The sequence below is a fragment of the Periophthalmus magnuspinnatus genome, chromosome 7 (assembly GCF_009829125.3).
Source record: "Periophthalmus magnuspinnatus isolate fPerMag1 chromosome 7, fPerMag1.2.pri, whole genome shotgun sequence".
Classification (NCBI taxonomy): domain Eukaryota; kingdom Metazoa; phylum Chordata; class Actinopteri; order Gobiiformes; family Gobiidae; genus Periophthalmus; species Periophthalmus magnuspinnatus.
The window spans coordinates 22,891,723-22,907,919 of NC_047132.1; the positions used below are offsets into that span (position 1 = coordinate 22,891,723).

The 16,197-nt window shown below is 38.4% G+C and overlaps 1 protein-coding gene across 1 annotated transcript; it reads left to right on the top strand.

Annotated features, from left to right (window-relative positions):
- The first annotated feature begins 2,499 nt into the window (after positions 1–2,499).
- On the top strand, positions 2,500–12,125 carry LOC117372951 (dystroglycan 1-like). The gene is made up of 3 exons (XM_033968803.2): positions 2,500–2,754; positions 5,775–6,318; positions 8,073–12,125. The coding sequence occupies exons 2-3, from the start codon at positions 5,956–5,958 to the stop codon at positions 10,392–10,394; spliced, it is 2,685 nt and encodes an 894-aa protein (XP_033824694.1). The 5' UTR covers positions 2,500–2,754; positions 5,775–5,955; the 3' UTR covers positions 10,395–12,125.
- Positions 12,126–16,197: the final 4,072 nt, after the last annotated feature.

The window sequence follows — 16,197 nt, forward strand, 5'->3', positions numbered from 1 at the left end:
ATAAAAATATATGGATGCAGACCAATTTTTACTCTAAAGTTTTGAAGGTAATTCACTTTTTTACCATCTTCTGAAACACAATCAACCTTTGATACAAAATATAACAAAATTGCAGTAATCACATGAGCTGTGAATATGGATTGTATGCAACAGTCAACAGCAGAACATTATTGTAAAGTGTTTTCAAATCAACTGGCTGTGTTGTTTTTTGATTAATTTCTAAAAATACTAAAACTTTAGGACCTCTTTTAGTTTTGTTTTGATAGTACCTTAGAATGTGAACTATTAAAGGACCTATACTACACTGTTTTCTTCTCTGTTATAATGTTGTTTAAGAAGCAAACCCTGCATATTTACACTGAGTTCTTCTCTCAAACACTAAACACCCTGATTTACTCTGTGGAGATGTTATTGCAATTTGTTAAAATTTTCTGCAATAGGGCATTTAACTTAACTTTAACTCTTGCCCACTGTGAGAAGCCAAGTTATAAGAAAGAGCTGTGGAGAGGCAAATCCCACACACAGTAAGAAAACATTTTTTTGAAGTATTTTTGAGCAATAAAACTGGAGTAGTTAAATGAAGATAAAATAAATAATCCCCGCTGGAAAAGTTACACAGTGCACCTTTAGCATAAACACAAAAACAAAATCAGTAGGAAAAAATGCCAAAAAAATCCCCCCTGCAGAACATGAAGGTTTTGACTTCAGACTAGAACATATTGGCTCACAGTTATGGCCCTCCAAACATCTGCATCAGACTTTTGTGCGAGCCCAGTAGGCATATAGAATCGTTTCAACTGCATTTATGCCAAACTGAGAAAGAAAGAAAGAAACGGTGCCATTTAGGTCGTCTCACTCAGCCTGTTTAAGTCCAACTGTGGTGCTCAAAGTAGCCCTTAAGTCAGTTGGAAGAAAATGCAGAGAGTCAGCTGATTCCTAATCCGTTCTCTTTGTTGCTCAGTGCTCACACATCAAAACTCAAATTGATACGAGCAATCACATGAAAGCCCCTCCGCTGTCTGCCATCATGGTCTAGTGGAGCCGGAGGTGTTTTGGGTTTGAGTCTTTCAGAAAAATGAGAGCTGGTGGAGAAAAAATGCATTTATTTGGGCTATTTTCCTTCTGGCTTCAACATCAAATGATCAGCCATAATATTGTAACCACTGACAGAGTAAGTGAATGACTATTTATATCTTATACCCAACACTTGATGTGGGTTAAGACAGCAAGTGAACACTGTAACTTCAAAATTTGGTAAGTAGTCCAGGAAAGAAACAGTAAAAATCTTTAGGCGTCTGATTTAAAGTTTGAGAAATGAACTTTGTTGGGTATATGCAGTAGTGTTATTCCTGATGTATTTGTGATAGACTAGCTTACGCACTCAAAACAAGATGAGTGATTTCAATTGCTTTATTTGTTATTTGGGGCAGTTGTTATAACATCATTTCCACAATACAATCTGCTCCTTCCCCACAACTTTGGTTGCCGGGGTGAACAAAGAGTCACATGGATTGAGATGACTGACAGCTCTATGAACTGTTGGAGGCAGGCTCTGTTGCACCATCTCAGTCAAAACCTAATCTCTCTGCCAGGATTTTTATTAGAACTGTATACAAGGGCCCTGTTTGACTTGCTGTTGACTGTTGATCTTATGCGGCTAAGATTTTAATGCGATTTATGATAATGTATGATGATGGAGCCACATAAACCGCAACACATTTTCTGAAAGATATTTGAAATGGGCTATGAGACATGCAAATTTAACAAAATGAGCTACAAAGTCTATTTTCTATTTAGCTGGTTCTTTAATGGTCTTGACAACGTTATTTATTTTTCTAATTTTATGGCTCTCTTCACAATGGGGAAATGTGTCACTTTTAAAAGAGTGCTTAAAATGCTTGAACTATACGAATGAACCAATGGCTTTTGAACTTTTATAAACCATTTTCTCCTAATTGACAGACACATTTATGTTAATTACCTTTATATATTGATCTATACCAGCTTCAGTGAACACATGGGACTATCCAATGCAAATATTTAGGTCTACCTGAGCTAATAAATGCTGTGCTTGTTCCATAGCCTCTATAGGGTGATTATAAGGCAGAAATAATTAGGCTATTTTTTAGTTTGTTTCATTTCAAAGTGGCTTATACATCTGGGTAAATGTTTGCAGACCTCACTGAGTGTCAAAACAACTCCAGTTTTAATAACCTTTGGACTGTGATTAGCTATGACTCAAGGCAAATTCACAGACTGTAGGTGTAGGTTAAACTAGATGAATTTGATTTCACAGTGATATTTTGCGGTTTGCTTTCTAATTAATTCAGTCTAGCTCTCCAAATAAGCTCACATGCATGGTTTAGTAACTGCATCTCTGCAAATAACCTACAGTGTTATAAGTGCAGGGCAAATGTGTAATAGCACATTTAATACAATACAATAGATAACATTATGAAGAGTGTGTAGGCGGAGTTAGCTGCTGTGTGATTGGTCTCAACCTGTGGACCTGTCTGCTGGGAGGACAGTCAGGGAGGGGTGCATCAGCGGCGCTAGACTCCTCCGTGAAGTACCCAAACCATCAAACCAGCGCCATCCACGGACACAGGAGCGGCCACCGATGCTTCCTCCCCGCCGTGTTTGTCTTGGTTTCGGGGAAATGGATGTTTGATGGCATTTTGTTGGTCTCCGCGGCGCTGCTCCTCGGCTCTGGGCAGAAGAGGATTCATTAGCTAACATTAGCTCGCTAACAAGGTCAGCTTGAGTTTTGGGTGCTGCCCGTGTGCGCGTATGTGTGCCTGGAAAATACCTCTCCCTTCGTGTCTTGGTTCGCTTCATGTTGAGAAAATATACAGGTCATCCATCTTCTGACAAACCTCGTAGCCAGTTGTATTTGTCACCGTCACCATCTCTTATCGTTAGCTTATTGGTTAGCCACATTATGTGCTATCAGTGTTCAATCCTTTTCCTCATATTTGGCTTCGACGCGTGAAAAAATCTTCCTTGCGCAAATGACTCTATTTATTTTAAAACCCAGGCGTTATATGCACTGTCCAATCGAGTTTACTGTTATAATCAAAACTGTATTATCGTACAAAAGAGTATTACAATGTGTTTTTGGCTGCTACAGCACCAGCGCCCAGAATAAAGCAGGTGCATCTCTGCGTTTAGCCACAGACTGGACTGGAGCGCAGTAGCCAAGCGCGCAGCCAGCAGCGAGCACATCTATCGATTTGTATGTTCAACTCTTCACAATCTTTGCCTATTCTCAAGATTTTATACGTACATGCTACCATGTGTACGATCTTTGGAATATATGGGTGGTATTGTGACACTCAAAGCTTTTGTTTGGTCAAATGAGGGTAGCAGAGACGGGCCCCTGTAGCCAATATGTGTTAGTTAGCTGGTTAGCTCTGGGAAAGTATGCACCTGGCTACATTTTTAGCCTTAACGTGGCAATTATATGTCGTGTTTAATGCGAATATGTTGTATGGTTTCTTTTGTTCTTCTAATTTCTAACTTTGGCCAGGTCAGGGTAAGGTTATAATAGTGTATTAGACCAGCTTTCATAACTTTTGTCAGTGAGAGGGGGGCAGCAAGCATGGTGTGGTCATTGGTGATTAAAGACTAATAAGAAAAAAGTAATACTTCATAATATCCAGTATTTGGAAAATGTTTTTGTTTTTAGAGTGTCCTTTTGTTATCTTTTCATTTTTGACATGTTTAGTGCCTCCCTTTTAGATAGGTCTAATAATACACACAGTTTTGTTGAAAGGAAGTCCACTCATCACTAATCTATCTGTGCTACATAAAGTTTAATTACTGTTTGGTCCACCGTTAGGATGTTTTACTGTGCTGTTTTGGTAGATTTTGCCCTGCTTTGTGATCTCATATTTAATTACAGTTTGAACAATAGGTGTGTTTATTGTACACAATCAATTTAGTGTTGAAAGCAGTACAATAGCTGCATGTAAAATATGAAGCAAGATTGCCCTGTGAAAATGTTTGTTATTCAGCTCAGGCAGTGTCAGGAGACTGCTGCTAGATCTGGTACGTCAGTTCAGTGGGCCTGGACTTCACTGTGTGTGGTATCTGAGATAATGTTTATAGGGCTCATCTCCCAACTTTCAGTACCAGCTACAGATAAGGAGGGATACTCCAAGCTGCTACTACACAGTATGTTATTATCCAAGTAATAGGTTACTCTAGTTACAACATTCTAAGAGCTCATAGTGTAACATTGTCCATGGTATTTGTTGTTAATCTATCACAATGTATGTGTGTACATTGCTTAGGGTCAATATCTCTGTAATTACTTGGCCAATCCACAAGAAACAAAATAGTCACAAATACCAAGGCAATTTATCACACTGCAATCATATGCATTATTTTTCTCAGTTGTTATGACTTCATGTCATAAGAGTATTATATTGTAGGATTGCAAACTGAATCCCAAGTGAAAATAGATCACAACATCATTAAATTCTGTGGTCATTAAATATGATATTATGCTTTTTACATAATTTCAGTGCTAAATTATGAATTTAATATGCCTTTGTTTTTAATGTGCATGCACAGTTTGCCTAGTTAGAGTTGTCTGTCTCACCCGACTGATTCACTTGGAGTAGTGAAGAGCAAGTCTCAACACGGCCAAGGTTTAGGCAGAATTAAAATGGTGGGACAAGTTTCAGATTACAGATCTATTGTCTATGTACAATTCAGAAAAAGCCATTTAAAATGCAGGCACATTTTTTCTGCCAATCCCAAGCCCAGATAAACAAAGGGCATCAGGAAGGTCATCTGCACCAAATCAATGGGAAAATTACTCCATAATTGGAGGCAGCTGACTATCTACTACTGTCATCCAGGAAGAAAAGCCTTTTTTCAAACAAATTTTTGAAGAACTATTTTGTAATGTACAGTGATTCACTGATCACAGACAATGTGTATTTCTGAGTTAGTCAGTCCCAATGAACTGCTTTTGATTTTATGCCCAAGTGGTGAATCATAATTTTTAATTGTACTCAGAGACATTATCTGCACGTTAACTCACTAATAGGAACTATAAGACGGTTTCTGACTCATGTAATGTCTGTTAGTTACTCTCTGGGATGACCCCTACAATTACTTAACATTTATCAATGTATTTTTGTAATTGTGGACAGTCCAAGCTTTCATAAATATTTACTGTTTAAACAATTGTCTCACTCTAACTGGGAAATAGCTCTGCTCATCGCTGATACTTGTGAAATTAATTCAGTGATGGAATTGTGGACAGTCCAAGCTTTCAAATGAGGTATAACATGTCTAGGTGGCCCACAGTCAATATTGGGTCCATGTTTCATTCACAAATCATACACTACCAATTCAGTCTATCTTAGATAGTAGCATTTTAAAACAAAGCAATAGTATTGACATGAGCGGCTGGTGCTGCTCAGGCATTAGGATTCCAGGCAGTTGGCTGACCCCCCTCTACCCATTCCTGAGTGCTACAGGATTGGGGTTGGCTAGGTCAGTACAATGGAGACTCTAATTCCCCCCCTAGGGCACCTAATTAAAACTTACAACCAAGACAAACAACCTTTGTCACTCGCATCTCATGAGATTCGCTATTAAGTGAAAGTGCAGTGATCGAAGTGAACCAGTGATCACACTGTCTACAAAGGTTGATTTATTGTGACATTAATGTGCACAATGTTGTCTCTGCTAGCCATCAGATTTGACAGCAAGTGTTAGATCTTGTTTTAATTGTAATATTCTCTTCTCCTTTCTAGACACCGGACATGGCAATTTACTAGACTGCTGGAAAACGTCTTTATGGATCACAGAGGACAACAGGGAAGTCTTCACCTGTGTCACTATTAGACAAGCTGACTGTGCCTCTGAACTGACCTGAGTGCATAAGGCCTCTTCAGTTGTGAAACATCTGTCGGGCAGCCCCAAAGGCCTACTACTATGCACTATAAACACAGCGAGATGAGGTGTGGAGTGGCTGCAAGGAGCAGGGAAGTTCTACTCAGGACTATACTCTTGCTAATAGGACTTGTACTGAACATGGCCCAGTGCACAGACCATGACCACCAGCAGACTCTGGTGGAGGCCCTGTCTCTGGAGCTAGAGGCGTCCATGCAGTCATCAGTGCTGAATGGGCTGCAGAATGCGCTGTCTTCTGTGGGAGAGAGTCCCTCCTCAGCCCTCCCCGAGTCCACTGCAAAGATGGGAGTGCCCTCTGGGATTCCAGACTCGTCTGCCATCGCAGGACAGGTGTTCCAGCTTAAGGTGCCACTAGGACAAGACAATGGAAGCTGTCATGTCCATGTAAGTGTTGCCCACATAAAAATGCATTTCCTGCATTAAGTATATTGTAAAACTAAAAGCTCATTAATACATAGGTTTATGTATGGCTAAAACAGACACGTTTATTCTTATTTTTTTAATTTAGTTTAGTTTTTCACGTAAAACAAGTGTTTTTGGATTATTCCTTAAATGTAGATGTTATGGTAGACGTTAAAGTAAAATGCAGGTATTTCACCGTATGCCATTGTTTGAAAGATTACACTGAAAATTTCTTTTAGTTACAATTTTTTGTAGCTTTTTGCAGCATTTTTAATAGTTGTATAGTCAATATTCTTATTTTTACAAATCTCAATATTATTCACATTCATATACTGCTTCATAAAACACTTTAAAAAAGCTTAATATGTTATTACTGCATTTCATGTAACAGTCTAGTGAGATGCTAAATTAGAATATTAAATTATTTCTTTGGTCTTTCTTTTTTATATAAACTGTTAACAGCTGAGAGTTGTGTTTTGAAGCTTGGCATATGTTTGACTACTTCAGGCAGAATTCTCATGCAAGTTGTGTCAAGGAATAAATAAAGGAATAAGGAAAAAAAAAAGTATAAACATAAAGATATTCAACTTATAGCTCTCATTTGACAAAAAAAAATGGCAATTTGATAAGTGGAATAATGAAAGATGGAGTCACAACACTTGTAGGGATAAACATAACATCTTACAAATTATAATATTATATATATATATATTATATCAGAGTTTTTCTACTTGATTGAAAAGGCATTAGTTTAATGATAGCATTTACATTCCTGAAGCATTCAAAGTATACAATATTTAGAAATCTCAAGTGTGCAGTTATTTAGTATAGCTATAGCCTAAATGCACAACTATAGAACACATTATGCCCCTGTGTAAATGTCAGGTGCATAGTATTTATCTGCTCGTTCTGATTACTGCGTCAGCCCTGATTGAAACTGACTGCTCTGGTTTGTTCCAGTCAGACTTCTGAATGAGGCGAGATGATTATTGGCTGTGGGGTAATGCACTATGATATCCTGTCATAGGACTCAATGAAGACTGATGACTCATAGTTATTATGAACAGGACTATACTTCCTGTTGAATATTTGGATAAACTTGATGAATTGAACCGAGTTGGAGAAGTGAAAGAAGTGCAGAGGAATATGAGTCCTTACAGTGATATGCCAAGTGAATCTGAAAACTGGAAGGATTTAGAAAGATTAGAAATGTGATCATGTCTTTTGTTGGATAGTTTACAACTGACAGTTAAAATTATCACTCGGCGACATGGCGATACCTGACAGTATTGTATTTTAGTTATGTGCCTGTATCTTGATTCATCATTTCTCACTTAAATGCAGCTCTGTGTTCAAACATAACTCGCCCATCCCTCTCATTAGTCAGCCTCTGTCAGTGAGAGGCAGCAGATGGCTTTAGTGTCCTCCTAAAGATAATACAAAAAGTGTACATGAATCATGATGATACCAAAACCATGATATAGGTTCTAAAAATGCTTTATTCTATCGATAGCACAGCACTATAGGACTAACCTATTTTATAAAGCATTATTTGACTGACTGGGGGACAAACCAATGTCAAACAACAGAAATAAGATAAAGGGGGAAAAGAAAATGAATGAATAAATAAATAAATAAATATAACACAAATTGCTTTTAGTGTACACTTACTGAATACTTAAGAAGAGCTTAAGATTTTTTCTGTCAGAATTGTAATATGTTGTTTTTATTTCTAGGTCACAGAAATGGGGAAAGAGAGCCTACCCTCCTGGCTGTTATGGGACAGAGAGAGCTGCACTCTGCGAGGCTTGGCTCTGGAGCAGGATAAAGGCATCTATCACATCTCAGTTTCAGAAGTGGGTTCGCCTAATATCTCTGGATCTGAGGTTTCTCCAAGTACAGTATTTTCTATCGAGGTCCATCCAGAGGAGCGGGCAGACAGCGAGCAGGCCCTCCTGACTGTCCAGAGTGAGACCAGTGGTGTACAGCCCTTTACCTGTGGCCCCGAGGACCCTGTCACCGTCCTCACTGTCATCCTAGATGCTGACCTGACCAAGATGGCCGCCAAACAGAGAGTCACTTTACTGAGCATCATGAGGAAATTTTCCCATGTTCCCATTGAGCACATGAGGGTCGTCCCTGTTGTCAACAACCGGCTATTTGACATGTCTGCTTTCATGGCTGGACCAGGAAATGCAAAAAAGGTGGTGGAGAATGGAGCGCTGGTGTCATGGAAACTGGGATGTGCGTTAGACCAGAGCAGGATTCCTGATATTAGCAGTGTCCAAGATTTGGCAAAGGACGGGACAATGTCCGCAAAACTTGGCTTCCCGGTTGTGGGTTGGCACATAGTCAACAAGAAACCACATAATATCAAAAGAGTGAGACGACAACTGTACAATACTCCAACTCCAGTGCCCTCCCTGTTACCACCAACCACTCACCCCGAGCCTCCGGTACGTCTTATCCCCACCCCAACTTCACCTGTCATCGCCTCAGCAACCGACATCTCTGCTCCCCCTGTGAGAGGCCCTCTGCCCCTCCCAGTAAAGCCAACTATGAGAATCAGGGATCAGATCGCACACACACCTGTCTTTGGACCACCTCAGCCTACCAGAGTCTTAGGAACCACAAGTACCATCTCAGTCCAACCCACCATGACACGTCCTACAATTGTGGAGGCTACTGCTTCCCCAACTTTACCGAGTACAACCAAGAGACCCAAGACAGGAACCACAAAGAAGCCACCCAAGAAGCCCAAATCTTCTACCCCTGCACCGAAAGGACCCAAGTCTACTACAGCCAAACCTCCAAAGCGCACTACGACAACCCAGTCTGCGCCTCCAGAAAACAGAAGTCCAGAGATCCGTAACCCCATTGACCAGGTTAACGCTTGGGTTGGTACATACTTTGAGGTCAAAATCCCAACTGATACTTTTTATGATATTGAAGATGGTACAGCTGATAAATTGCGTCTTACCTTGAAGAGGACACCCAAAGAAGCTGTGAGTGAGACTTCCTGGATACAGTTCAACAGCACAATCCAGCTGCTGTATGGACTCCCAGAGGCACAGCATGCAGGCAAGCACGAGTATTTCATGTTGGCTACAGATAAGGGGGGCAAGAGTATCATGGATGCCTTTGAAGTACAGGTTAACAAGTGGGCATCTAATGACAAACCGACTGCCGTATTTGCAGCTCGGTTCCATGGTGATCCTAAAAGCCTCTCCGATGATGTCCATAAGAAAATTTTACTGACAAAAAAGTTGGCGTATGCTCTTGGTGATCGCAACAGCAGCACAGTGACTCTAAGAAACATCACTCGTGGCTCCATTGTGGTGGAGTGGACCAATAACAGTCTCCAGCAGAGCAGCTGTCCAAAAGACCAGATCACAGTTCTGAGCAACAGGATCTCAGACCATCAAGGCACTCCCAAGATGGCGTTTATCAAAGCCATGGAGCCAGAATTTAAGCCCATTAATATCTCTGTTCGTGGGACCAATAAATGCCAGACCTATTCATTCATTCCTCCAGCAGAAATTCCCCTGCCTGCCATGCCCACAGTGGCACCCACACCGGGCACAGGGCGAGTAAGCAGTGGAGATGATGTCTATCTACATACTGTCATTCCTGCTGTTGTAGTGGCAGCCCTTCTGCTTATAGCAGGGATCATTACCATGGTCTGCTACAAAAAGAAGCGCAAAGGGAAGATGACTATAGAGGAGCAAGCCACATTTATTAAAAAAGGTGTTCCCATAATATTTGCAGATGAGTTGGATGATTCCAAGTCTCCTCCATCTTCCAGTATCCCCTTGATACTTCAGGAAGAGAAGCCACCACTGCCCCCACCTGAGTATCCAAACATAGCCGGGCCCCACAGCACCCTCCTGAGCCAGGATCTAGATCTACTTGGGGAGTACTCCATTTATCAGGATGATGATCCAAATGCACCTCCGTACCAACCTCCACCCCCCTTCACTGTCCCTATCGAGGGCAAAGGCTCTCGGCCTAAGAACATGACGTCATACAGGTCACCTCCGCCCTATGTGCCTCCCTAACGCACACTCTTACCCTTGTCACACACGAGGTGCAATACGGGAGTCATTTCAACACTGGAGTCATTTCACATGTGCTCAATCAAACGCTTGGACTTTGTAGAGAAGCAGGCAAAAACATGTTAGACCATAAAGAATAAGACTATATTCTCTACAACTAGCACAGAGAAAATGGATCAAAAACCTTTGTAATTCAGCATCACTTTTTGTTGTTCTTCAAATCAGCTTTTGACTTGCATATACTTTTTGTCTGATTTTGCCAAGAAGAGTCGATTTTATCTTCAATGATGTACTATTTCTATTGTATAGAAAATAATAATGAAGCAGGAAAGACTGAAGCCCGTGGGGCCTTTGAACAGATGTCACCATGACAACAGACTCTGGCTCTCCATCACCGTGTTAATCTGAGTTTATATCACTCTTATCAGTACTCTGCTCGGTTTACTAAGATTTTGCGCCTGTTATTACTAGAGGGGTATGAATGACAAATGTTGAACTGAACGCATGAACCACTTCCCACAATCATTGACTTTGACTTGAGTTCTATTGTTTCTTTTGGTCCCTCTTGATAATAACATGCAACCTTTGCACTTATGCAAATTCTTGCTAAACCTTGCACTATGTCTGACTCAGACAAGTGGTAGTCCAAAAAAATGTTTTACAATCTCTACCCTTACCACACGACTACATCATCAAAAAGGACATTACATGGGACTAGTCATGTCTGTCATAGCCGTAGCCTAATTAAGTTACAAAACACTTGTATTTCTTTTATTTCTCCGTGCGTGTGCCTCTGGACCTGCCTGTGTGAGATAAGATGGTTGCTGTTGCCAAGGTGCTGTCTTTTGATCACTGTTGCCAGATCGAGGATTTCGAAGCCAATGGAATCCAATGGTTAACACAGGGTCAGACCTGGCAATGTGGTCAGTGATGTGGATTCCAGAGGCAGAAAACGTAAATTCATTCAAGTGACAGTACTGTTAAGAACAGGTCAGTATTCAATTTAAATGTGTTAATCAACTCTGGTAAAAAATATAGATAATTACAATTTTATATTGTACAAATGTTGAGTACTTTTAATTTTAGACATAAGGATCAATGACAGTGAAATAAAACGTCAACTATCTCTGAGTTCAAAGCCCCTCAACTACATGGTAACTTAGCAACGAACTTAATCAGAAGTGGTTTGCAGAATAGTTACAGAATAAATGGCCTAAAATGTTCTCTGTAGAATTTTATTTTTCTAAAATGTAAAAAGTCGTCTAAAAAAAAAAGAATTTGCTACTCTCCCTCTGGTAAATCCACAGTTTAACGTTTTAGTTTCTCTGTAATGATGTCTAAGGCAGGACCAGTTCAGAGGCATGGGAACAAGAGGTTGTACATAATTGTGTGCCTGTGGAAAAAAACAAACTCACTTTAGTGTTTAACCAATAAAACTAGCTAAGGGGTAAAGGGGACAGAGTGGGAAATGATTTTATTTTTTAATCTAGATTTATGATTACACTTATATAATTTGTGACAGTACAAAAGAGTTAACTTGCCCTTCATAGAAAAAACATGATCTCAAAATGATGGTGAGTAACTGCAAGCCTGTGTGAATTCTGTACATTTCATATCTGATACCACCACAAAAAATGGTTGAAATCTAATGTTTTTACTGAGTTTTTGATACAGTCTTAAACTTGTTTTATGAAAATATATTAATAAAATGTAATGCTATTTGTAAAGCTCCAACAGTTGTGTAATGTCCATTCATTTTAAGATGCCTTTATATCTTTAACAGTGAGAGTTTAATTCCAATTCATGTCGTGTGCCCTTGTTTTTGTTTGGTTTTTTTTGTTTTTTGTTTTTTTTTTGTCTTGGACCTCTTTCAGGGAGTAAATCCTTATGTTTACTTGATCAACTTTTATGCTAAATTGCTGCGAGATAGTTTCCCAATTACTATTAAAAGATGAAAAGATAGTCAGGGGCCACTATGCCTGATCGCACGCAGTACATCCTTTAACCACTACATTAACATGGCTAATTTGTCACATTTAATTAAGCTTAAAAGAGCAAATGTAAGAGTTTTCATCTTCAAAGGGTTTATACTTTGCATTAATTGTGACAGTCGTAGTTTCATGTCTATTTCCCCACTGAGATATTAGTTTAGGAGAGCTGTATTTTTTTTTTACAGAAGGGCTTCTCTTCCTAGTTATATTCTACAGAGGGATTTGAGTCATACTGATATCTTCCTTGCACCTTATTGTACTGCAGTGCTTTTAATAGGACAAAAATGGCCACATATTCTTGTGCAGCTTTAGGCCATGCAATGTTATTTTATGTAAATTTCAACTTTTTCACATGTCTGGCTTTTCTTCTCTAAAGTTGTGGTGGGGTCAAAAGTTCATAAAAGTTCATAATATGTTTGCATTGGCTACTATAGTAACACGCTTTCTTTCAATACCTTACTACGCAAATAACTGACCTAATATTGGTGAGTCAGTGTTTAGAGCCTAGAGGCATCAGAAGAGGCTTACCACCAGAGTATGGAGTGAATGAATAATGCATTGTGGGGTGCTTTGAGAATCTAAAAATGCGCTGTATAGATCCAAACATATAAACCGTAAACTTCATAAACCAAAATTATCATTTTTACTCTCTGTTGCTATTGAAAGATGTATTGCCTTACTCTGGCACGATCAATATTTTGCACAGATACCCACTCTGCATGTATATACCGTATGTCAGTCAGAGACCTGTTTTTTTCCTGTCTTTAAATCAAATCATGTGTGAACCCTAATGTTTTATACTGGGATGCATTCTGCTAAGGCATTTTTTTTTGTTTAAAATTATGAGACAGTTTAGGTTTACATTGATCAGAAGCAGTGCTGGTTGCTGAATAGCAGGAGTCCACCCAGATTCTATAGGAAACTGACAGGGGCTCTATAAGGTTCAGCAAACTAATGCACCTTCATCAAAAGATATACTATGATTTATCTTCGCTGGTTTAGGCAAAAGGTCTGATGACAAAGACTGAACCACATAGAAAATAAAAACGTGTAACATAAAAGTTTAATCTTAAGTTGTCTGCTTTGAATAGTGAAGTGTGTAAAGAGATCTTCGCTATGGATCCAAACTTCAAATACTATGATGTGCATCTCTTACTGTAATAGGAAATACCAGAGCAGTCCAACTCCAACTTCTTCAAGTTCTTTCTTAGCTTGTAGTATTAATAATACATAGGCAGATGAAATGTAATGTATGTAATGAAATATATATGACCTCTAAAAGTATAACAGGAGACAACCTTTCAGTTATTGACATGATGAAATGGTGGTTAGCTTCTTATACCACAAAATATTTTTATCCCTGATCTCATCTCTTAAAGGCAGGCTTGTGTAGTGTGTTGCATGATACAGTATACTATATAGTACAGCTATTTTGGTGATGTTGTGACTCTCTGTTTCAATATTCAAGTAAGTGACAAGAGGCTTGAACCAATCACAGGTTCAGCTCAGAAGAAGCATATGGATTTAGTTACTTCTTGTGATTATGGATCTAATTTTTTTTTTTTTTTTTTGGTTGCCATAACTCCCACTCCTAATCTGCAGCAGGTATAAGGATTTTGGAAAGTAATTTCAGTATGCTACTTGAATCTTGATATGCATAGTCATTACATTAGAAACTTTCTCATTAAGAAGACCAAATGACTCATTAAGTACAACTATTAGCTTAAGAAGCCTTAAAGTGATCTGCTGCTAAGTGGAGAGAATATTTACAGGTATGATGGTCCACTTTGTATAATGCCACTCACTAATAACCACTCATTGTATATGCAACAGCAAAAGATTGCACTCAAATCGTAGAAGGCATCTATAGCAGCAAACCTTAAGACTAATTGTATAAGTATCATAAATATTGTAATATGTAAGTTTTCTATTACAGAAATCCAGTATTTCTACTTAATCATTTAAAAGATAAATCATCTTTTCCATTTCACTGATTGCATTGTTTTGTAATCAGTGACCCAGCTCACTCTAATTTGTAATTACCCATTTTGATGATGCAGTGATTGTAACGATCTAGTAAATCTGTTTTTCACCATACATAATTCATGTTTTGGCATTTAGAGTTCCCTGTTTTACACTTGTCACAGTGTGTCATTTACTCAATGATTTGATGTAATTAGTTGATAAAAAACATCTTATTTTTAGACTAAAATGTATCTCATTTCACCCTGCACTATGTTTATACTGATGGCTTACTCCACTGAAAAAGACTAGCACCATCTTGTGATAGAGGCATGTAAATTCATGTTATGTTCTTACTGTGGGTGGAATCCATAGATGATTCCACCCACAGTAAGAACGTAACATGAATTTACATGAATGATGGACCAATCAAACGTAAAAATGAAGTGAAAAATACACCGACAAGTAATCAAGACTATTATTAGGAAGGGTCATAGCCTATACAATTTTGGGATGAAATACCAGAAAAAAAAGAAAAGAAAAATAATAAAAAATCATAATTGGAAAAATCTAAAAATCTAAAAAAAAAAAAAAGAAAAAAAAAAAAAAAATCTAAAACAGCTTGTCTTGTAGGGGGCTCAATCAGTATAAAATCATAGTAAATAAAAGATAAATATGAAAAATATATGTATTAATTAATGAATTTGCTTATTTATGTATCTATTTACTTATGTGATCTTTCTAGTTCACAAGGTTTTTTATTCATGTCCATTCCCTTGACATATTTCCTTGTGTTGCAGAGTGGAGTAGGATCAGCAGATGGCAGTAGACACACATCTTTGAGATTTAGTGATAAATGGCTTCTGTCCTGATGGAAATAAACACATGAAAAACTACACAGCTCAGGGCAAAGGGATTTATGGTAAACAAAACACATCTGCAATTAGCTTCCATCTTAATCTCCATGCTTTCTCCTTTATTACCCTCGTTACCAATGAAAGTAACACAACCATCTCAGGTGTCAAATAACACACTAATGCATAATTGTTCATGGGAGTTTATCACCACTTCAGTCTGAAGTCACAGGTTTATAACTCCATGTGTCAGCACTGTGTTATAGTCATGCTTCATAACAGAGTCAGATAAGTTAGACTAAATGTGTTGGAATGTTGTTGCCTCATCAAAAATGTACCTGGAGTTGTGTTTTGTTTCATTCACACATGTTTGAGTAATCCTTTATAATTAGTCTGTGTACATCTCCAAAACTCAGAATGCTCTGTTCCAACTTTGTGTAGTGGTGTAGTGGTTCAGTACAGATTGGCAATTCCCTGGCTGAAATCCTCCAAATGATTCTAGTGAAGATTTGTGGAGTTAAAAAACACAGTAGAGCACGTCCTGTATTACCACAAGGACATCACAGAAGAACTAAGCCTAAATATGCAGGGTTTTGTGTGTTAAACATGTGTAAATGAAACAAAACACAACTCCGGGTATGTTTTTGATGAGGAAACAACATTAGAACAAAGATCAGAAAATATTGTATAGGCCAAACCATAAGTCTAAATATACAATCAAATATCATCCATAATTACTTACTGACTTGTAACTATGTCAGATTGCTTGCAATACAATGCTATTATAAGGAAGAATAGATCTAGTTTAGTCCTACTTTAACCTCTGCTAATTTTAGTCTTTTGTGTTCCTGTATGAGCTTTCCTCAAGTTGGAGTTTCGTCTTAAAGTAGGCCTTAAAACAAAAATAAAAATATGTCTGGTGAAAGTTTTTATAGCTACACTAAACATGGCTTTGTTTTAGTACTTTGTTTTGTGAAAAGTCAACAGTGTTAGAGGAGC